Source organism: Myxine glutinosa, chromosome 1, assembly GCF_964187855.1.
Source record: "Myxine glutinosa chromosome 1, kmMyxGlut1.1, whole genome shotgun sequence".
Lineage (NCBI taxonomy): Eukaryota > Metazoa > Chordata > Myxini > Myxiniformes > Myxinidae > Myxine > Myxine glutinosa.
The window spans coordinates 442,933,316-442,957,903 of record NC_136261.1 but is presented as its reverse complement, the minus strand read 5'-3'; the positions used below and the strand labels follow the sequence as shown (position 1 = coordinate 442,957,903).

At 48.9% G+C, this 24,588-nt stretch overlaps 2 protein-coding genes across 18 annotated transcripts in view; both read left to right on the top strand.

Moving 5' to 3' along the window:
* Nucleotides 1–24,588, top strand: part of LOC137418230 (E3 ubiquitin/ISG15 ligase TRIM25-like) — a 1,962,167-nt gene that overhangs the window by 365,530 nt on the left and 1,572,049 nt on the right. For 14 of the 17 annotated variants that reach the window (XR_013621986.1, XR_013621985.1, XM_078770768.1 and 11 more), the window contains exon 1: nucleotides 429–550. The exons of 1 other annotated variant lie outside the window; for it this stretch is intronic. The gene's annotated coding sequence lies outside the window, so the exon portion shown is untranslated. Of the gene's footprint in view, nucleotides 1–427; nucleotides 551–24,588 lie in introns of those variants that run through there. 2 more of the 17 variants (XM_078770756.1, XM_078770758.1) reach the window with 2 other exon arrangements.
* On the top strand, nucleotides 18,733–20,970 carry LOC144889657 (uncharacterized). Its single transcript, XM_078770704.1, has one exon. It carries the CDS (start codon nucleotides 18,790–18,792, stop codon nucleotides 20,437–20,439), a length of 1,650 nt encoding a protein of 549 aa, XP_078626830.1. The 5' UTR covers nucleotides 18,733–18,789; the 3' UTR covers nucleotides 20,440–20,970.

The window sequence follows — 24,588 nt, the reverse complement described above, 5'->3', positions numbered from 1 at the left end:
TTGCAAACATTGCAAACAAACCACCAAAAGTGCATGATCGTTTTGTTTCCACCCAAACTGGAAATATCACTATCATACCACAGGTACTGTGTTCATCTCTTCTTTATCCACCTTACTCCTCTTTGTTCCACCTCAATATTCACACCTGGACTTTCACATTGGTTACTTCTATGTTGGCACATGGACCCCGAAGGGCACTTCGCAAACTTTAACAAGAACAAGCTTGAAGTCCTATTGTGTAGATGACTGTTTAGTGTGAACTGAAGGTTGGATTCATAAAAAAGAAGCTTTATGTAATATTTATGTAATGTTAATAATTTTTACTTCATTGCTACAATATAATGTGAAAAAGGTTTCAAAAGAGGTGTGGATCTTTGAGAAACAAGACATTGCAAGTTTGTCGCGAGAAGTCTCAACACAAGTAACAATAAGCTCGAACCTGCTGTGGGAGTTTCACATTATTGTTTGACGTCATGAAACTGACACACCTGTATTGCTTCTGTGAAGGATCTCATCATCGTGCAGTTTGAATACGGCTTCTTCAGGAGAGGTAACGATGATTCGGTCATTGGGTTGTGGAATAATAGATTATTATGATTTTATTGCAAGTAAAGTATTGAGAAACATTTCTTGAGACTAACAGAGGAGGATAAATATTAAATAAATGTGATGGTTACATATGGTTCACACTTATGTTTGGTCCCGATGTTTTTGTGTACCTATGCTTGATATGTTTGATACGTGCACATGCGAAGCAAAACGGGGTTAATCAATTGGTTCACTTATGTCTGTCTGTCTTTCTGTCTACAAATGTCAGTTTATGATCGAGGAACAACTTAAATTCAATTGAATGTTATATTTTGAACACTCATGAATGTTATATTTTGAACACTAATGAATGTTATATTTTGAACACTAATGAATGTTATATTTGAACACTAATGAAAGTTATATTTTGAACACTCATGAATGTTATATTTTGAACATGAATCGGAAAACAAACCTGTAGTTTTACAGCACTTTACCTCTGAATTCATCCTAATTGCGCATGCGTAAAGAGGAGTGAGATAATTTTTGATAATTAAATGGCAATAAAGATAATTGCATGCTATAAGATTTATTACTAGCAATGGTACCGCAATGCCGGGTCCCTCTTTCCAGCCCTTCCTCTGTCTCCTCCCACATCACCCCTTTCCTCCCTCTTTTCACTCTTTTCCCTCCCTCCTCCCACTCCTTCCCCTCCCTCCTCCCATTCCTTCCCCTCCCTCCTCCCATTCCTTCCCCTCCCTCCTCCCATTCCTTTTCCTCCCTCCTCGCACTCCTTCCCCTCCCTCCTTCCATTCCTTCCCCTCCCTCCTCACATTCCTTCCCCTCCCCATTCCCAACCTCCTCCTCCCTCCTCCCATTCCCACCCCTCCCCATCCCTCCAAACACCCACCCTCCCTCCCTCCTCCCTCCCTCCTCCCACACCATACCCCTCCCTCCAAACTCCCACTCCTTCCCCTCCCTCCAAACTCCCACTCCTTCCTCTCCCTCCAAACTCCCACTCTTTCTCCTCCCTCCTCTCACCCCTCCTCTCCTGACTCTCACCACACCGTTTCCCCTCCTTCCTCCCACCTCCTCCCATCCCAACCCTCCTTCATCCATCCCATTCCCCTGTGTCTGTCAATCCCACTCCTCCCTCCGGACTCTCACACCTTCCCCTCCTTCTGGACTCTCACCCCTTCCCTTCCCTCCGGACTCACGCGTCGTTACTGAGGAACGGGCTTATTGTAGATGAGGATAATGACTGTACCCGAGTTGTTGTGTTGTCATGATTTACAGCAATCATAATACAAACAATTATTTTGCACAAATGTATTTGTAGTGTTTGTGATATTACATTTTTATAAGCAATTTAGGTTGAAGATTTAGGTTGAAAATATATATATAATTCAAGAAAGAACCCCTCAGCACATACATACAGGAGGGGTAGGTGCAGACTGGAAGTTTGGGACGATTACACATCCCCACCACCAAATTACAAACACCTCACTACCATGTAATTAAAAACAGTGACACAATACAAGACAAGACATGACAACACAGACACTGCACAAATATATATATATATATATATATATATATATATATATATATATATATATATATATATATATATATATATATATATATATATATATCTGTGCAGCATCTGTCCTGTGTTGTCTTGTCACTGAACTACTTTCTCAAACTTTTGTGAAATCGTACCAAACTTCTGGTATGCATATATCTCTCCCGTCGGTATGTCTTAAGGGTATTTTATTGAAAATTTTTCCAAATTCTTTTTTTTTTTTTTTTGAATTTTTTGGGGAATTTTTTTTTTCAACTTCAATTGTTTATAAAATGTGATATCACGTATATTACAAATACATTTGTGCAAAATAATTGTTCGAATTATGATTGGTTTAAACCATGACAAAATGGCAACTCGGCTAGAGTCATTTATCTATATATCTACACATCTGGGCAGTGTCTGTGTTGTCACTTAACGACTCCCTCAAACTTTTGTTTCCGTGGTTGTGAAGTGTTTTTAATAACGTTGTGGTGGTTTTGAATCACGAGGTGGTGAGGTATTTTGAATTATGTGGTGGTGCGGTGTTTTTAAATTACGTGGTGGTGAGGTGTTTTTAAATGACGTGGTGGTGACGTGTTTTTAAATTACGTGGTGGTGAGGTGTTTTTAAATGACGTGGTGGTGAGGTGTTTTTAAATCACATGGTGGTGAGGTGTTTTGAATTACGTGGTGGTGAGGTGTTTTTAAATGACGTGGTGGTGGGGTGTTTTTAAATCACATGGTGGTGAGGTGTTTTTAAATCACATGGTGGTGAGGTGTTTTGAATTACGTGGTGGTGAGGTATTTATAATTACGTGGTGGTGACGTGTTTTTTATTATATGGTGGTGAGGTGTTTTAATTTCGTGGCTGTAAGGTGTTTTTATTAACTGTTTTATGGCTGTGAGGTGTTTTTATAACGTGTTTATGGCTGTGAGGTGTTTTATTACGTGTTTTATGGCTGTGAGGTGTTTTTATAACGTGTTTATGGCTGTGAGGTGCTTTATTACGTGTTTTATGGCTGTGAGGTGTTTTCAATTTCGTGGTGGTGAGGTGTCTTTAATTTCGTGGTGGTGAGGTGTTTTTATTACATGTTTTATGGCTGTGAGGTGTTTTCAATTTCGTGGTGGTGAGGTGTTTTCAATTTCGTGGTGGTGAGGTGTTTTAAATTACTTGGTGGTGAGGTGTTTTGAATTACTTGGTTGTGAGGTGTTTTGAATTACTTTGTGGGGAGGTGTTTTCAATTACTTGGTGGTGAGGTGTTTTGAATTACTTTGTGGTGAGGTGTTTTGAATTACTTTGTGGGGAGGTGTTTTCAATTCCTTGGTGGTGAGGTGTTTTAAATTACTTGGTGGTGAGGTGTTTTGAATTACTTGGTTGTGAGGTGTTTTGAATTACTTTGTGGGGAGGTGTTTTCAATTACTTGGTGGTGAGGTGTTTTGAATTACTTGGTTGTGAGGTGTTTTGAATTACTTTGTGGGGAGGTGTTTTCAATTACTTGGTGGTGAGGTGTTTTGAATTACTTGGTGGTGAGGTGTTTTGAATTACTTGGTTGTGAGGTGTTTTGAATTACTTTGTGGGGAGGTGTTTTCAATTACTTGGTGGTGAGGTGTTTTAAATTACTTGGTGGTGAGGTGTTTTGAATTACTTGGTTGTGAGGTGTTTTGAATTACTTTGTGGGGAGGTGTTTTCAATTACTTGGTGGTGAGGTGTTTTGAATTACTTGGTGGTGAGGTGTTTTAAATTAGTTGGTGGTGAGGTGTTTTAAATTACTTGGTGGTGAGGTGTTTTTATTACGTGTTTTATGGCTGTGAGGTGTTTTAAATAAGTTGGTGGTGAGGTGTTTTAAATTACTTGGTGGTGAGGTGTTTTTATTACGTGTTTTATGGCTGTGAGGTGTTTTGAATTACTTGGTGGTGAGGTGTTTTGAATTACTTACTGGTGAGGTGTTTTGAATTACTTGGTGGTGAGGTGTTTTAAATTACTTGGTGGTGAGGTGATTTGAATTACTTGGTGGTGAGGTGTTTTGAATTACTTGGTGGTGAGGTGTATTGAATTACTTGGTGGTGAGGTGTTTTGAAGTACTTGGTGGTGAGGTGTTTTGAATTACTTGGTGGTGAGGTGTTATGAATTACTTGGTGGTGAGGTGTTTTGAATTGCGTGGTGGTGAGGTGTAATCGTCCCAAACTTCCAGTCTGCACCGACCCCTCCCCTAGGGATGTGCTGAGGGGTTCTTTCTTGAAACAAAAACATTCAACCAAAATCTTCAACCTAAATTGCCTATAAAAATGTAATATCACAAACACAACAAATACATTTGTGCAAAATAATTGTTTGTATTATGATTTGCGTAAATCATGACAACACAGCAACTCAGGTGCAGTCATTATCTTCTGCTAAAATAAGCCCGTTCCCTCAGTAACGACGCTTGGTGAGGCGGCGAGCCGATCCAAGCTAGTGTGTGTGTGTGTGTGTATATGTGTATCTATGTATATACACATATACATTATACACACACACACAGTCTTCATATACATATATATATGAAGGAGCCCGGGCTCCAGCATGAGACGGACAAAATGACGGGCAGGACACACACTCGTCCGAGAAGATATTTATTCTCAAAACCAACTCGGGAACACTGAAACTCTCTTAAGCCCGTTTATCGGGCTGCCTTATAAAGCACAACCAGAAACCGAAAGCCACGCCTCTTAGGCGAGGCGTGCTTCGGTGGTCACGTGATCAACAGGTGTAGCTGATTATACCCGCAAGCGCGGCACGCTTTGGTGGTCACGTGACCAGCCACTCTGGCGCCGTGGTTCCCCGCCGGTGACGTCACCTGCTGGAGCAAGGAGATTCTGATCCAGGTCTCGCTTGGGGGACCCATGGGTCGCTACATATATATATATATATATATATATATATATATATATATATATATATATATATATATTGTTACGGACCACGGATAAGATGTTAATTTGCCGAGCGGATGGCGCCGTGGCCCGAACCGTTTACCAAGACTAAGACCCGATTCCTTAAACGTGGGCCAAATCGTGCCACAGATATTCAATGGGGAAAAGACAAAGGCGACACGGATGTGAAGAAGAGGAAGACGAAGGCAAAAAGGTTTGAAATGCTACTATTATTTATTACTATTTACAGGACCAAAATAACCAAGGAAGAAGGAAAGATAAGAAAATAAAGCAGAAAGAGGGATGGACCAGAAGGACACAGTGAAAACTCTAGCTTACCTATTACAGTCTTACTTAACCCAGGGACAAGACAAACAAAACAAACTCACGTACACAAGAAGGATGGAATGGATGATTTGGGACGGCAGAGGAGGGTCCAGGCAGATGGTAGGCGTTGAGGTCCGGCTCCAAGCACGCGCTCCGATCCACGCTTTGGGGTCGAGGCGAAAACCTGGCAAACACAGCCTCGCGTCTCACCAACCGGCAATAGAGCCTAGAGGGTATCAGCCTATTGCCGCAATACAGGCACTCCCTCACGTTTCTCTCTCTCAGTCTTGCTCAATGGTTCGCTCTCCGTGCTGCCGTGGGGACGTCGTGTGCTTTTTCAGGACTCATCTGCCATTTTGCGATCTTCGCACGCATATCTCATCCTCAAGCACCGGTGTGACATGCCCTCCTCAGTTTCGGTACCGCCCTCCCCCCGTGCTCTGTGACCTTATATGGCAATTCCACGGACTTGCCTCCTTATTTGGACATGGCGCCGAACGGCGCGCCCCTCGTGGCGAGCTACGGGCTTGTTCCCTTATTTGGGCATGGGGCTGAACAGCCCCGCCCCTCGTGGCGCGCCCTGGGCTTGCCTCTTCCCGGCGACCCCGCCCCTCCTGTTCACACAGAGCACGGAGCACATGGCAATGGCGGCGAATGCAGTTGGCAATCGAGGCTTTGTGAATGGGGCTTTGGGAATGAATTGGGATCTATCTATTTGAATTCGGTGCAATGGAGTGTCAATTAATGGAAGACAAATCCTTAGCCTAATACACAGAATAAGGAAATAACTGTCAACAAGGAGGAAATCTATTATTGGCTACGTGGGTGCTTATGAAATAACTACGGAACGACCTTTGACCTTTATACACAACTGGAGGAAGGAGGGTTCACAGTAAAACAATAAAATAAAAAAACACAATCCTCATATCCACAACACTGCACCCTCCTCCTCTTAGGCACGTCCCGGGCCTCTTACCTTTACTTTTAGTGTGGCACGTAGGTGTAGTTCCCTCTACATTTAACCTGATCCTGAGTGTGACAGTTTTAAAACATAAATAAATATGTCCCGCTGCTCCATTGCACCCTGCCTAACAGATTCACGCCCACAGCTAACCGAATTGCGGAATGGTCTTCAAACTATAACACTTACGGTGGGGGCGCATTATTTACAACGACGCTACTTTATTTACAAAACGCAACCCAGGACCTATGATCGTTCTTTTGGGGGGGGGAGACAGTCTGCCCTGCATCGATGCACCATGAAAGCACCCACAACGCACCAATACACCCTCAAGCACCAATCGGTGCACAGTCATCACTGTTCAATAAAAAATAATAACAACAAACCCTGATGCTGGTCTTGCTCTTCGGCCCCCTCTGCTGGCTATTGCTCTCTTCCAGGTGTTGTCATCTTTTTTGTTGGCGGCCTATTTGGACATAAAATGAAACTTGCACAGACGTGTCCATTTTTATTTATTTATGGCCCACAGGGCCGACTATGTGTGGTTCACCTGTGGGGCATAGGTGCCCTGTGACCAAGGTCCGCCAGCAAGATCTCGGGCCTTCATGGCCGGTTCCAGCAGAGGGGCCATGCCCCAACCCATGGGGTCCACAAGTGGTGCTCAGCCACAGACATGTGGTCCATAAGGTGGTGCATCGATGCAGAGAGCTGTGGTTGCGAGAGTTTCGGGCGCACAATGGCGGACTCACGCATGCTCCCCTCGGCACCCAGTGGCGCACAGTCCTCATGTGGGAGACAAAGGGGGGAAAAAGACAGATGAGCGAGGGGTAAGGTCACAAGGGTACACATCAATAAAGGCAATGCAAGGCGAGGTGCGTATGGAGACGGAGCGGAGAAAAGCTCGTCCCTACCGTACGTCACCCCCCCTGTCACCTACTCTACCCTTGCCCTTGCCCCATATTTACAACAATCTACACATTTACAAATTCGTCACTGCTGTCACGTCTCCCCATATCTCTCCTATACCAAATTCGTCACCACAATCCCTCTAACCAAAATTTGCCATCACCCAATTCATCATCAATCCTCATAAGGAGGAAGAGATGGAACATCAGCACAATGTCACACCCACGTCATGATGCGTCTCACATTCCAAACACCTGCACAATAATAATAATAAAAACCAACAAACCATGGCATGGTGTGGAGTACCGTCACCTCAGGTGAGTGGATGCAGATGGTGCGAGGAGATTCTTAATCCTAACTATCCTCTAAATGACATTAACACACTTTACACTACCCGGGGTCTTTCCCTGCCAAACCATTGGCCATCTTACTCTATGCGGTTTTAAGAACCAAATTCCCATTGACCAAACTGCGGTGCTTCATCAATTTGGGGTCTCACTCCCCCGATTCATCTCCCGGTGCCCTTGCAAAATTTCCAGGCTGAGTCGTGTAGCTCTCCCAGCAGGTCTACCCACCTGCACACCTCCACCACTGTAGTTGCCACCCGAGCTTACCTAGCTCCTCACCCTAACCTATCTAACTGGGGAAGGCCCCTCCTGGCTCTGTCACCCCTCGGTGCCCTCTGGCACTGGGCTACCCGGGTCCGTCCTCCGGATCCTCGGGCCCCATCCACAACTCTACTGGCTCCCAGAGCCCACCTGCGGCCTCACCTGGCCGACATCCTCGCAGTGCTGGAGTGCCCAATCAACTACACATACTAACAGGCTACACGCCCAGCCATTTCCACAACACTAATGCAACCATCCAAGTACCATTCTTCCACATGCACCACAGATGCCAATATCCAGCCACAATTTACCTGTACCCTCTTTAACACTTACACTACCCTCCCCGGGTATTCGTGATGGGGTCCATCCTCCTTTCCCCCATCCACACCTTCGCACCATCCACTCCACTCCACAGTTTCCACCATACTCACTCCACAACCATCCATTCCAATACTCCATATACTCCAGACCATTTATTCCATACACCAGTTCTCCATTCACCTGCAGTTGCACACCTGTGCAATCAACCCTGGTGCCACCTGCACCCTCCTCCTCTTCCTGGACCATTTGCTCAACACAGCACACATCACCATCACTCCCTCATACACTGCTGCATACACCTGTTCAGTTGCACACCTGTGCAATCTCAATACAACTCACAATCACAATCATTTACTCATACCCTGCTCAATACACTTCCGATCCTCACACACACGGCATCATCTCATCTAACTACTCCCCTCTGGAACTTGCGCTTCCCGGTCGCCCTTCTAAACTATTGTGCTCCCTCATCATTATAATCCAACTAATCTACCTGCGTCCCCACTACAGGTATCATTGTCACTACCTAAACCTTACCGTTACCTATTGTCAATCTCTAGGTCCCTACACACGATATCCTAACCCTCCCGGGCTAGTTTTCACTGCCAAACCCCATAAGACTAGTGCTCCTTTGCCCCCGCTGTGAGGGATGGCAGTGTTGCCACTCCTCTACATCGGGCATCTCCCACTATCACCCCCCCCCCCAGTCCTCTGACGCTACGAGCCCCCGTCGCAAGAGGTACTGGGGCCTGCCTCGGCATCTAGAGCCGAGGCGATCCATGAGGGCGCCTGCTCGCCGGCATAGTCTTATCCGGTCGGCATGGACGATCCGAGGGAGGGCCCGTGGCCCCATTTTGATCTTAACGACCACGCCACAGACGTGCGACAGGACGACTCCCAGCCCTCTCCAGGGGGAGGTGAGTTTTGGGCACCTACCCTTCCGCCTCTGGGGATTAAAGAACCAAATCTTCATCCCCAGAGCGTACTGACTCCCCTGGCTCCGGTCGTCGTACCTGCGCTTCATCTTGGCCCCCGCCAGATGGAGCTGGCGGCGGGCGAAGGCATGGACCCTCTCCATGCCTTCCTCCAGGTGACGTGCGTAACCCTCCCTCAGCGGGATATCAGTGGTGTCTGGCACGGGACCGCATAGCAAGTCGGCGGGAGCCCGCAACTCCCGCCCATACATAAGCAACGCTGGACTGCATGCGGTGGCCCCGTGCTGGCTAGTTCGGTAGGCCATTAACAGGTACGGGAGATGTTCGTCCCAGTCATCCTGACGGGTGGTGGTGAACAATGCCAGCTGTTGTACCAATGTTCTGTTGAACCGTTCCACCATCCCGTCAGATTGTGGCCGCAAGGGCGTGGTCCTGGTTTTCCGAATTGACAGGAGTCTGCACACATTTTTTAGTAATTGGCTTTCAAAATTTCGACCCTGGTCGATGTGCAGCTCCTGTGGAATCCCGTGCCGACATACAAATCCTTCCACGAAGGCCTGCGCTACAACCCCGGCTTCTTGGTTGGGGAGGGCGTAGGCCTCCGGCCACTTGGTAAAATAGTCCATTACAACGAGGATATACTTATTACCTTGGCGGGTGCAGGGCAGCGGTCCTAGAATATCCATACCCACCCGCTCAAGGGGGGCCCCCACCTGGTGTAATTGAAGGGGGGCCCTCATCCTCCATGCTGGTCCCTTTTTGGCAGAACAGGCGTCGCATCTCCGACACCAGTCCTGCATGTCGCGCCCCGTATTCACCCAATAAAACCTCCGGCGGACCCGTAATGTTGTCTTTGTCCTGCCCAAATGGCCGCCGGAGCGAGTACCATGCACCTGTTGTAATATGACGGTCTTAAATTTGTCAGGGACTATCACCAGCCAGGAAGTTCTATCAGAGGGAACCTCCACCCACTTGCGATACAAGATGTTGCCTTTCAACTCCAGGGTCTGCCACTGAGCCCAATACGCCTTGGTTTGCACCCCGAGGGGGGGGTGACCTCTTCCCCCTTTGGTCTTTGCCCCAATCTGACCCATTTGAACACCGGCCCCAAAACGGGATCCTCCTGCTGGGCCGTGCTCCACGCCAAAGTTCCAAATTCTTCATCTGCGGTTAGTGGCAAAATTGGCCCTCTCACCCGGGTTGCCCGGACGACGAGAATCAGGGCAGAATCGCCCAATTGCTCCCTCTCCTCGTGTCTCACACAAAATTTGCAGTTTTCCCCCAGACAAGGACGCCGAGAGAGTGCGTTTGCATTACCATGGGCCTTCCCGGCCCTATGGGTCACATTAAAATCGTACTGCTGCAACTTTTCCAACCACCTTGCAATTTGGCCCTCCGGTTCCTTGAACCGAAGGGGCCATTGCAAGGAGGAATGGTCAGTTCGAACCGAAAATTTCCGCCCGTACAGGTACGGGTGGAAATGGTTCATGGCAGCCAGCATAGCCAATAACTCTTTGCGAGTGACACAATAATTTCGTTCGAGCCTACTTAAGGCCCGACTATAATAACCAATCACTCTCTCCACGCCGTCCTGTGTCTGAGACAAAACTGCGCCCAATCCTTCCTGGCTCGCATCCGTGTCCAGGGTAAATGTCCCGTCACTAGTGGGGTAAGCTAGAAGGGGTGCGGATGTGAAACACCCCTTCAATTTTTGGAAGGCCTCGTGGCACTCCCTTGTCCAATTAAATCGCGTCCCCTTCTCCGTAAGCCGGTGGAGGGGACGGGCCAACTCCGCAAATTTCGCCACAAAACGCCGGTAGTAGGAGCAGAGTCCCAAAAATCCCCGCACCTCCTTGATGGTACGTCGTGCATGCCACTCCTCTACCGCTGTAATTTTGTCTGGGTCCGTTTTTACCCCCTCGCGGCCGATCACGTGACCTAGATAGGCCACCTCTCTTGCAAACAAGGTGCACTTGCTCGGGTTCAGCTTTAACCCTGCCTGTCTGAGGCACCCGAACACCTGGTCCAAATTAGCTAACGCCTGGGGGAAGGTCTTGGCATGTACTAGGACGTCATCCAGGTATACCAGGCATGATTGCCATGGCATGCCGCCTAGTACATGTTCCATTAATCGCTCAAAGGTGGCGGGGGCGTTACACAAACCAAACGGCATCACAGTGAACTGATACAGCCCCTTACCTGTGGAAAATGCCGTTTTCTCCTTCCCTGCCCGATCCATCTCCACCTGCCAATACCCACTCTTGAGGTCCAAAGTTGTGAACCAATTTGAGCCCGCAACGGCATCGAGGGTGTCATCAATTCTTGGCAGGGGATATGAGTCCTTGAGTGTCACGTTGTTTAGCTGGTGATAGTCCATGCAGAACCGCGTGGTCCCATCCTTCTTTTTGACCAGCACAACAGGTGACATCCAAGGACTTCCCGAGGGCTCGATCACGCCTGCGTCGAGCATTTTTTCAACCTGCACGTCAGCTTCCGCCCTCTTGCTCCAAGGGAGCCGTCGGGCAGCCTGACGAATAGGCCGGGCCTCACCGGTGTGGATCTGATGTTTCACCAGGCCCGTATGTCCAATATCCTCGGTGGACAAGGAGAAGAGGTCCAAAAGGGACCCAACCAGTTTGTGTAAGACCTCCCTCTGGGTACCTCCCAACTCTACGCTACTATGATTTACCATCTCGCAAATGGGATCGGGCCAATTCTTGTATTTATTGAAGGCTCCCCCTGGGGCCGGCTCGGCTGGACGTTCTCGCCCCTCACTGACGCGACTTCGCTATCTGGGGTGCAGCCAGCTACCTTCGTGCCCCTCACTTTAGTGCGTGGTTCTGTGCTAATGTTAATTACTCGGACGGCCACCACCGGCCCGTCCGTTTTTACAAGGGTGCGGCCCATGATTAAACCAGGTATGGATCGTGCTGCCACTGGTTCGACTAGGCCGCAGGACTCCTGCCATGTCGGGCGAGTTGACCATCGGGCCGGCACTATGGCCTCGGCCCCCGGAGGGATGGTCACGGCCTCAGGAGCCTCCAGCTCCACCCCCTCAGCCGTGCTCACCCCCTCCAATGGTAGCTCTTCCATGCCCCATCGCAGGATCCCCCAGCTCAAATCGATTTTACAACCGCTGGCAGTCAACAAATCCAACCCGATTAAGCATGGGTCGCACACCTCCGCCACCCAAACCTCTACCTCTCTCTTTACCGAGCCCAACTTGAGGGTCACAAAACCACGCCCTATGATCGGACCCGTTGCCCCGGTAGCCAACTGCAAACTATGATTTTCCAGACGCTGGATTTTACCCCAGCCGTCTGCACTCGAATTAAGGATCACGGGGCTGATCGTGGCGCTGTCTCCTGTGTCCACTACGGCGTCTACCCCCACGCCGGCAATTTTGCACCGAATTGTTAAGCTACCTGTTCCAATTTGGCCACAATGGATGACCTGTCACGTCAACGAGGGCTCCTCTCCATCCCCTACTGCCGAGCACCGCCCTGCATGCCCGGCACGTTCAAGTTTCCCGGGCCCTGGCGGGGGGGTGTCTGAGGTCGGCCAGGCCGATCGATACTGGGCGGAGTTGAGGGCATCGGCTGATGGGGAATGTCCCGGCGCGGAGCTCGACACTCCCACTCACGGTGACCCATCCGAGCACAATTATAGCACCTCACCTGGTAAGGTGCTTGCCTCTGGTATTCCAAATTGCCCCCCCTGTATGTCCGAATTGGGGTACTCTGTCGGGGACTACCGGGTGCCACCACTGGAGCCGCCTGCCATGGTCCAGGTCCCGCTAGATGCCGATCCACCAGCCTCCGGACCATGCTCTCCAGGTCAGGGCCCCCGTCGGGGGCAGGCCCCCTGGGGGGGGGCGACCCCCATCACTGGCCCTACCTGACGCACTGCCACTGCGTGGCGCTCGCCCCCCCGGGCCAGGGGCCTCGCTGCTTCCCAACGGGCCGCAGCATCGGCCGCCTGACTCATGGTCTGCGGGCGCCACATGGCGAGCTGTTGTCGGAGCTCCAGATCCGGAAGGGCCTGGATAAAGTGATCCAGTGCCAGGCTTTCCTGGGAACTCGCTGCCATGTCCGCGTGTGCAATCCCTACTGCGCGGCGAATATCGTGGGCAAGTTCCCCGATGGTCTCCTGGGGCTTGCGTTTTCGCTGCGCAATTTGAGCTTTAACAAGCTCACTTTGCTGCTCAATACCGAATCTGTTAATTAAAGCCGCACGGAGAGCTGACAGGGTGAGAGCACCCGGTGGTAAAGCTGTCAGCACCTCCGCCGCCGCACCGCGCAGCACCCCTACCAGGTGTACTCCACCTTCGTCCGGACTCCAACCATTGCCTCGGCACACGTACTCAAACTGCGCCAGGTACGCCCTCAAATCACTCTTGCCGTCATACGGCGCGAGTGGTACCTTGTGGGCGCCCGAAGGTCGGAACCCGCACGTCACTCCTGGCGGGATCAATGCGGGACCAAACCGTTCGGGCTCCCACAGTGCGCTATTCCCGGGGGGCTCCCGCGCGTCCCCGTCCCTCCAAACACTACCCCTCTTGGTGTCGATGCCTGGGTCGCCCTTCCGCAACCCGCTACCCACTCCATACCCGCACCCCCTTGCTGAACAGCACCCCCCTCACTCTCCGTAGCCAAACCTCCTTGCACACCTCCTTTCTCCATGCACTCCGGACCAGTCATACATCTCACCATTGGTCCCTCACGAACATCCGGATCCAAACCAACCCCCAAGCCGACTGAATCTCCTCTCACACCATATACATTGCCGATTATATCGCCACTCACCTTGGCACTTCGTCTCCGTTCCTCCTCTGCCATCTGCAAACTTTTTATTTGGTCAGCAAGTACATCATAATGATTTGAGCACAGACCTCGTACATAATCCATCACCTCCCCCTTTTCTCTTTTTTAGTTTCCCTCCGTCTCTTCTTAATTTCACTCACCCCCTCTTCCACCTCCTCTAATTTTTCTTTACCTCCTTCATTTCCCGGTGCGCCCCCTCTATCTCTTCCTCCAACGCCACCTTAACCGTTTATATGTGCGTCCTCACCTCCCAGTCCTTTGTCTCCATTACTTCTGTCACCTCGTCCAACCTCTTCGTCAACCCCTCATGTACCATCTGACATTCCTTCTTTGTCGCTCTTAATTCGTTCTTGATGTCTTTTTGTGTCGCTTTTAACCCCCCGATTATTGCAGTGTTCTTTTCCACTTGGTCCACCAGTTCCTTTTGTCCCACTGTCAGCTGTTCTACTCCCCTCGTCAGACCCTCTATGCCCCCCTGTAACCTAGCCGTATTATTCCTCACCTCTTTCTCCATACGCTTCTCACCTCGCTTTACCTCTTCGCGTACCCCCGAGACCTCCTCACTTACACCTCGTCTTATTTCCTCTCCCATTTCTCCCATCTCTTTGGTAGATGCCACCCTCATCTGTTCCAACTCATCCCTCTGAGCATCCAATTTGGTTTCTAACCCGATTTTCACCTCCTCTATCTGGTTCCACATCCATTTGATTTCCCGGGCGGATTGCTCCCCTATCACCCGCAATTTGCCTTCCATCCTATCTTCTAGCCCCATTAACCCATTCTTTACCTCTTTTATCCCGTTGTCTAACCCCTCAAATTTATTGTCTAACCTCGCAAATTTATTGTCTAACCCCACAAATTTATTGTCTAACTGCGCAAATTTATTGTCTAACCCCGCAATTTTGGCTTCTAGCCGCTCCCCCATTCTGTTTTCCAATCCTCCGATTTGGTTTCCCAATTGCTCACTATTCTTGGCCATAAGGGCCTCCATTTGCACCAGAAAAAGGTTTAAATCCACCGGTGCTGCTACGGTCACGGGCGCCGCTAAATTTGGTGTCGCTGCAACCACGTGCGCGAGGGTGCCATTTTGTGCACCTGGCACCTCCTCAACCACCTCACTATTGCTCTCCTCCATTTCCTCCCTCTGGTCCTGGGTTACCCCTAACCCCTCTTCTAGTTCCCCCACCTGCATCCGATCACCTTGACCAGCCATGGCACGATTTTCAAATTCAAGATTTTAAATAAAACAAAATTTTTGAGCCACCCGTAATTTTGAGCACGCTATTCGCACTTCAGGTCCGAATCTCACTCCCAGACACCAATTGTTACGGACCGCGGATAAGATTTTAATTTGCCGAGCGGATGGCGCCGCGGCCCGAACCGTTTACCAAGACCAAGACCCGATTCCTTAAACGTGGGCCAAATCGTGCCACAGATATTCAATGGGGAAAAAACAAAGGCGACACGGATGTGAAGAAGAGGAAGATGAAGGCAAAAAGGTTTGAAATGCTACTATTATTTATTACTATTTACAGGACCAAAATAACCAAGGAAGAAGGAAAGATAAGAAAATAAAGCAGAAAGAGGGACGGACCAGAAGGACACAGTGAAAACTCTAGCTTACCTATTACAGTCTTACTTAACCCAGGCACAAGACAAACAAAACAAACTCACGTACACAACAAGGATGGAATGGATGGTTTGGGACGGCAGAGGAGGGTCCAGGCAGATGGTAGGCGTCGAGGTCCGGCTCCAAGCGCGCGCTCCGATCCACACTTTGGGGTCGAGGCGAAAACCCGGCAAACACAGCCTCGCGGCGTCTCACCGACCGACAATAGGGCCTAGAGGGTATCGGCCTATTGCCGCAATACAGGCACTCCCTCACGTTTCTCTCTCTCAGTCTTGCTCAATGGTTCACTCTCCGTGCTGCCGTGGGGACGTCGTGTGCTTTTTCAGGACTCATCTGCCGTTTCGCGATCTTCGCACGCATATCTCATCCTCAAGCGCCGGTGTGACACGCCCTCCTCAGTTTCGGTACGGCCCTCCCCCCGTGCTCTGTGACCTTATATGGCAATGCCACGGGCTTGCCTCCTTATTTGGACATGGCGCCGAACGGCGCGCCCCTCGTGGCGAGCTACGGGCTTGTTCCCTTATTTGGGCATGGGGCTGAACAGCACATGGCAATGGCGGCGAATGCAGTTGGCAATCGAGGCTTTGTGAATGGGGCATTGGGAATGAATTGGGATCTATCTGTTTGAATTCGGTGCAATGGAGTGTCAATTAATGGAAGACAAATCCTTAGCCTAATACACAGAATAAGGAAATAACTGTCAACAACGAGGAAATCTATTATTGGCTACGTGGGTGCTTATGAAATAACTACGGAACGACCTTTGACCTTTATACACAACTGGAGGAAGGAGGGTTCACAGTAAAACAATAAAATAAAAAAACACAATCCTCATATCCACAACAATATATATATATATATATATATATATATATATATATATATATATATATATATATATATATATATATATATATATATATTGTTGCGGAAATGGCCCTTAGTGGTTTATTAAATATAGAATTAGTTCAGGTCCCCTCTTAGATGTATGTTTACCATAGATCGTCTGTACTGGGATGGTAGTTTTGTGTCGGAAGGTGTAGCAGGTTGTTTTGTGTGGTGCATTGGTGGTGTACAAGAGACGGTTCCCTTTTAATTACATCTTGACAATCAAACAAGGTGCAAGTTCCATTAAGACCGGCCTCGTTTGCAATGCCATGATCGAGGCAATGGATTGACGTGAGAAAGCGCGATTTGGCTAGCAAAAACGACAAGCGCCGTCAAAAACCGGAAGCGGGCTTCCAGGAGTCGCTGAGCACGTGCGAAGGAGGAGGGGGAAAAGACGCATGCGCGGATGGCGTGTGGACAGGCCTTCGCAGCGGATTCCTGCCGGAGAGCTCTCTCCGCGCGTGGTTGAGCGGGAGAAACGGAAAAGCGCCGGGCATCGATGGCGCTACTGTACACGGTGTTGAACATCGAGCGGAGAGAGGGAACAAGACGCGCCATTAGCGCGTGTTGAACGAACGGACCATGCCGCAGCTGCTTCTCGCACAGTTGCAGCCCGAGTGAACGGGAGCGAGCGCGCATCGATAGCGTGGTCGAACGAGGCGTTGAACATCGACGGATGACGGTGGATGTTAACACGTCGATAAAAGAGCATTGAGCTGCCACGTGGAGGAGTCGGCGGGTTATCGCGGGCGCCATTTGGTGACGTTGCGTGCGCCATTTGGTGACGTTGCGCGCGCAGCTGAGAAGCACGCGGCGGTTCGACGGGGCGCTTGGAGTGAGCTGTGCATGTGTTTGTTGAACGGTTGGGTTGAAAGCGAGTGCAACCGGAAGAACGAGAACCACCAAGGCGAGTGAGAATAACGGAGTTCTCTCTCTCTCGGAAGAAGGGAGTTCGACAATCGTGCTGATCGCGTGGCCGATAAGGAGAGCGGGTGGCCGCCCTTTCGCGACGCTTGATGCGTGGCCGATAAGAGGGCGGGCCGCCATTTGGCAGACTGCAGGCCCAAGCGGGGCCTTCGAATCCGGCGACATCGGCTTGTTACGAGCTGCATTCGCCCTTTTCACATCTTCACCTCTCGTCCATCAACACCACCAAGTACCCCCCTGTCTTGTATGAATGTTGTCCAGGCCTAAGGTTTATCTCGTTAGGGTCACCCCGCGAAACCCTTAATTGTAGCTCCCTAGATAAGAGCGGGTTATTACTCATAGTTGAATTATAATGTTATCGTGAACGCCTTGCTTGTTTTGTGTACCCTAATGTTCCCCCATTAAATCTGGTTGATTCGTATGGAAGTTGCCGCACTGCATTCATCTGTGTCGCATTGAAGAGCAATCCGCTCGATTTGTAATTAAAACCAAGCTGGCTACAGGTTGCGGCAGACTTCGCTCGGTCTCTGACAAAACCCAACCTGTAGCGACGGGTGTCTCCCCAACTGGCAAGGCACAGGTGTAATTTGGTATCGCGATAGAGGCGCGTAACCCGAGATCTGTGTCGAACCAGCCGGCATTGCACCCGTGGGACGGCCGTGCCGGGAGGCGCGACCCGTCACTTACAACACTGGTGTCAGGAGTGGGATTTGGACCTGGGGTGCATTTCGCACCCCAAACATCGATTGTGAGAGGCGCGTAAAGAGAGAAAAAAAAAAAAAACACGTCGCTCGCAAATTCCAAATTTGGTTTCATTTTTATTTTGAGTGGATTGGGTGTCAAACTTCGTAATTTATAAAGGAAGATGGAGTCGCAAAATGGCTGCGCGGCTCAGCAGCGTGACACGAGGTGGGAGAGAATCGGTATTAAGAGTGCAACGAGCCGCACATCACGAAGAAAACGCTCCCACCCACCGATCCAAACCACGTGGTCACAGCATGCGTCATGGCAAAATAAGCAGGACGACAATGCGTACATTAACGAGCTTCATGCACGATTGGAGGATGCCTGGGAGCAGGTGGAGTGTAAGGAGGATTATATTGGGGAGTTACACACGAAATTGCATGAGGCACTACAGCAGGCAAGTGAGGTTCAGGAAAATGAGGAGCAAAGGGAGTCACAACAATTGGTCGATGCACAGGAACGAATTCACTGGACGGAAATGGCCTTGGCCGGCGCATTGCGAGACAACACAGATTCCAGATGGGAACGAGCACGGATTCTCGAATTGGAAGGCATAGGGAATCAATTGGTGGAAAAAGTCCAGGTACTACAGGGAGAAAAGAGGAAAGTAGAGGGGAGTACCCATGAGTTGGAACAACTGGAGGAAAAGGTAAGATCCGGTGATCAGACAAGAGAAAGCCTAGAACAGAAGATAAAAAGAGGGGAGGAATACATGGAACAAGAGAAGAGCAAACTGAACAAGAGAATAGAGAAAGAACAAAGCAGAAACTCCCGGGATCGGGAGAACTTGAAAAAGGAAAGAGAGGAACACGATTTGGAATTGGAACAACTGAAGGAAGAATTGTCTGAGAAATCAAGCCAGTTTCGGGAATCAGAGTACAGAGGAAATGAACTGGCACGTCAAATGGAAAGTAGCAAGGAATACGGGAAGAGGATGGACAAAAGGAGAGAGGAAGCATGCGAAAGAGTAGAGGAGATAAGTGAGGAAAAAGAGAGGATGGAGAAGGAAACGTTAAGGAACCACACTGTGCAGATTGAACAGATGGAAGCCAAAGCCAGGTTAAAGAATGACATGGATGAAAGGGTAATGAAAGAACAACGAATGAAGCAGGAGAAGGAAATCAATCAATTGAGAGAAACGACGAGATTGGAGAATGAAGAACAAAAGAGACGATGGGATACGAAACAAAAAGAATATGAATTTGAAATTGATCAACTAAAAAGGAACTACACTGTGCAGATCGAACAGGCAGAAGCCAAAGCAAGGTCAAAGAATGAGATGAATGAACGTGTAATGAAAGAACAACGAATGAAGCAGGAAAAGGAAATCAATCAATTGAGAGAAACGACGAGATTGGAGAATGAAGCACAAGAGGGACGGTGGCATAAGAAACAAGAGGAATATGAATCGGAAATTGACCAATTAAAGGAGAAAGCAAGGTTGGAGTCCGCAGAGATGGAAAGACTCCGGAAAGGTAACGAACAACTAAAAAGGCTCAGAGAGGAAGAACGACTCAACTGGGAAAGAAAATGGAGCCAGGAAGTAGGGCAGCACAATAATGTGGGATGTGTGACGTCATCACAGGGAGGAATGTTAGTGGTGCAGGACTTGATTGGCATCACTCGTCGAATGAAACAACAATTGGAGCAAACCCTGGTGATGGAGCCATGGAGGGAGTATACGGGGTTGTTGACTCATGAAACACATTTTGAGCAGGTCCAGCAAGTGAAGCTGACAGCCCCAGAGGAGTGTGGCGAACCAATGATGAGCGACCGGACCGATGTGACTTTGGAACGAAGCAGGTACGTGGGCATCTGCATACATGGTGCGGACGATGAGCTTAAGTTCGCAATTGGATTTGATGTTAATCAAGAGACTCTGTCCGATGGGGTGCACGTATGCGTGACACCTGAATGTGTGGATGGAATGCCTGTGGATGAATGCTGTGAGCCCATAGTCCAGTTTACAGCACCGGGGTGTGCTGTCAAGGCCGAAACGTGTGTGAGTGCGGAGCATGGAATGAGTGGTGACGTAGGAAATAGGTTCGAGGTGCAAGGGGAAATAGAAATTCCACCAGGACAGGACTTGACACAGGGGACAGAAACCATGATGGACAGCTCCGCAGGGGTTCTTACAGAATTAGAGGTGCTGCATCCAGGAGCAGGCTTTAGAAAGGGGATTGTAATTTCTCCCTCAGCTTCACAGGAACTTCGAGGTAGAGCGCAGATGCGTAGCAGGCGGCATTGGCATGCGTCACATACTCCCTGGACCCATTTTCGAACAAGAGGGGCCCAGCAACGACACCGCCAGGTGTCCCTTGGTCATCGGACCTCTGAGGACACGAGGGGTTCGGCTAGCTAAATGGGATTTACCTGTCTTCAGGGAATTAAAGAGAAGAGGGGGAGGCCGCTCCCCCAAGTGGGGTCTACCTGACTTCCGCGAACCCTGGAGAAAAGGAGGGGGTGGACCACGACCCCAATTGAGACGTGACCCTTATGAGCCGTGGCGGAAAGGCGGCCGGGCCATGTAAGGGGTAATGAGGGATTCCTTCCCTCACTCCCTTTCCAATGAGCCACAGAAGCAGGCCAGATTGAAAAAAAAAAAGAAAAAAAAAGGAATTCTTGACTGAAAATAATATCGAGAGAGATTGCAAATTGAGAGACTGACAGAAGAGACAAGAGTGGCACAAGTGGATGTGCGTGACTATTTAAAAAAAAAAAAAAGTGAGAGAAATAGTGGGGACATGACAGACAGGGCGTTAAACACCCCTGCAAAAAGTGGAAGGTGTTGGATGGTGTTGTGGACTGGGTGTGTGGCACTGTGGAATGAATGACGAAGGTGTTTGGGATGAATGGCGTGATTGTGTGAATGAGGAGAGTGAGTGCGAACAATGTACCCTGTTGGTAGGAATCTCCTAACCAAGTGAGTGTAGGTTAGGGGGACTTAGTGGATTTGACGTGGATTCTGGCTGCTGTTCCATTGTGCAGGCGGACTGCTAGGGGTAGGTGCAGCAAAGGTATGGTGGTACTGGCTGGGAGTGTGACATGGTATTGGAAGTTGGTGAGTCGGGAGGGGACACCAGACAGTAGGGTTTAGAGTGCTAAGAGAGCACAGTGCGGGGGCTAGAGAGCCACCCGGTTAGAGTGCTTGGAGAGCACAGTGTGGGGGCTAGAGAGCCACCCCTTATTTAGGAGCGCCAGAGGCGCGCTCAGGTGAACCCCGAGGTCGCTGGGTGTCCCCCACCACCTATTGGAAGCAGGCAAAGAGGCCTAGTTGTAGTCACACTCCCCAGCCAATGAGTTATGCCTGGCACCACCAAGTGAAGAAAAAGAGACAAATAAGGGCCTTGCCCAGGTTTAAAAGAATGGAACAGTGTGCCAGGTTGGGAAAAATGGGTCATTAGGATCATTGTGGCAATGGCAGGGTTTGTGCCATTGGTTAGAGCTTCAAGTAAAAGGTTAGGTTCGATGAACTCTCCTCCGCACCATTCATGTGTGACACCTGGTACGAGTCGTGTTGATGGGAAATTTGTGAACAAGGGCCAGGTTCGGTCGCCCTCTCCAAGTGCCAGAGAAGCCACCAGTGTGTCATGAGCACACAGATAACCTATTGATTAAGAAGCACACCATCCTGTCAGCTAAAAAGTGAAAGGACTTTTTAAGAAGACCATACTAAAACAAGTCGTACCAAGATAAGTCAGGCAAGGAAGGTTAAGGGTACTCTTCATTTTGCCTGGGCTGAGGTCATCACCCCCACTTGCACCCTCAAGAATGCCTCCAGACTGCATTTGCTTACCATCGGTAGAACTGTGCCACCTGCTGTCCAAGGCAGGGCTTGTTGCCTGCTGCTGCTCGGTTGTGGGCCATGTGGCCGGATCATTTTTGTGTGCCATGTGGGCCGAAGCATTTTTGTGGGCCATGGAGGCCAAAGTGCTTTTGCGGGCTGTTGCAGCCGAAGATTCATGCCGTCTTGTGGGCTCAGTGGGCCGAAGGACTCTTTGTGAGATTAGGCCACTGGGCTGACTGAACTCACCTGGTGAGAGGCCAATAAGGCCACGAAGTAAGGAAACCCCTCTGGGGTGAAGACACAACACTGCCGGGAGGAGGCGTGAAGGAGCGAACACGTCAAGAAGCTTTGAAACTCTGAATGTCTTGCTCCGATGTGAATATTGGTGTTGAAAGTAACATTGAATGCCCTCCTGCGCAAATGCATAATTAGAATGTTAAGTATTGTGCATAGAGTGTGGATGTGTTTGTTAGATTAGTGATCCGACACACTAGGATAGGGACATGCCAATCTTACTGATACTTTGCTTCTTGGAGTTAAGTGCTTGCAATGTTGTGGGTTAGAGTAAATGGGAGATTTGTGCTGTACGTTAGACAGGGCCATTCCCGCGGGCTGCCCCTAGTGGAGGCTCGGGAGAGCCTCGGGAGAAAGGTGGGGGTAGTGTTGCGGAAATGGCCCTTAGTGGTTTATTAAATATAGAATTAGTTCAGGTCCCCTCTTAGATGTATGTTTACCATAGATCGTCTGTACTGGGATGGTAGTTTTGTGTCGGAAGGTGTAGCAGGTTGTTTTGTGTGGTGCATTGGTGGTGTACAAGAGACGGTTCCCTTTTAATTACATCTTGATAATCAAACAAGGTGCAAGTTCCATTAAGACCGGCCTCGTTTGCAATGCCATGATCGAGGCAATGGATTGACGTGAGAAAGCGCGATTTGGCTAGCAAAAACGACAAGCGCCGTCAAAAACCGGAAGCGGGCTTCCAGGAGTCGTTGAGCACATGCGAGGGAGGAGGGGGAAAAGACGCATGCGCGGATGGCGTGTGGACAGGCCTTCGCGGCGGGTTCCTGCCGGAGAGCTCTCTCCGCGCGTGGTTGAGCGGGAGAAACGGAAAAGCGCCGGGCATCGATGGCGCTACTGTACACGGTGTTGAACATCGAGCGGAGAGAGGGAACAAGACGCGCCATTAGCGCGTGTTGAACGAACGGACCGCGCAGCAGCTGCTTCTCGCGCAGTTGCAGCCCGAGTGAACGGGAGCGAGCGTGCATCGATAGCGTGGTCGAACGAGGCGTTGAACATCGACGGACGACGGTGGATGTTAACACGTCGATAAAAGAGCATTGAGCTGCCGCGTGGAGGAGTCGGCGGGTTATCGCGGGCGCCATTTGGTGACGTTGCGTGCGCCATTTGGTGACGTTGCGCGCGCAGCTGAGAAGCACGCGGCGGTTCGACGGGGCGCTTGGAGTGAGCTGTGCATGTGTTTGTTGAACGGTTGGGTTGAAAGCGAGTGCAACCGGAAGAACGAGAACCACCAAGGCGAGTGAGAATAACGGAGTTCTCTCTCTCTCGGAAGAAGGGAGTTCGACAATCGTGCTGATCGCATGGCCGATAAGGAGAGCGGGTGGCCGCCCTTTCGCGACGCTTGATGCGTGGCCGATAAGAGGGCGGGCCGCCATTTGGCAGACTGCAGGCCCAAGCGGGGCCTTCGAATCCGGCGACATCGGCTTGTTACGAGCTGCATTCGCCCTTTTCACATCTTCACCTCTCGTCCATCAACACCACCAAGTACCCCCCTGTCTTGTATGAATGTTGTCCAGGCCTAAGGTTTATCTCGTTAGGGTCACCCCGCGAAACCCTTAATTGTAGCTCCCTAGATAAGAGCGGGTTATTACTCATAGTTGAATTATAATGTTATCGTGAACGCCTTGCTTGTTTTGTGTACCCTAATGTTCCCCCATTAAATCTGGTTGATTCGTATGGAAGTTGCCGCACTGCATTCATCTGTGTCGCATTGAAGAGCAATCCGCTCGATTTGTAATTAAAACCAAGCTGGCTACAGGTTGCGGCAGACTTCGCTCGGTCTCTGACAAAACCCAACCTGTAGCGACGGGTGTCTCCCCAACTGGCAAGGCGCAGGTGTAATTTGGTATCGCGATAGAGGCGCGTAACCCGAGATCTGTGTCGAACCAGCCGGCGTTGCACCCGTGGGACGGCCGTGCCGGGAGGCGCGACCCGTCACTTACAACAATATATATATATATATATATATATATATATATATATATATATATATATATATATATACATATATATATACATATATATATATATATATATATATATATATATATATATATATATATATATATATATATATATATATATATATATATATATATATATATATACATACATATATATATATATATATATATATATATATATATATATATATATATATACATACATATATATATATATATATATATATATATATATATATACATATATATATATATATATATATATATATATATATATATATATACATACATATATATATATATATATATATATATATATATATATACATATATATATATATATATATATATATATATATATATATATATATATATCTATCTATCTATATATATATATATATATATATATATATATATCTATATATACAGACTTGGCATTTAATATGGAATATTTTTTTTGTGG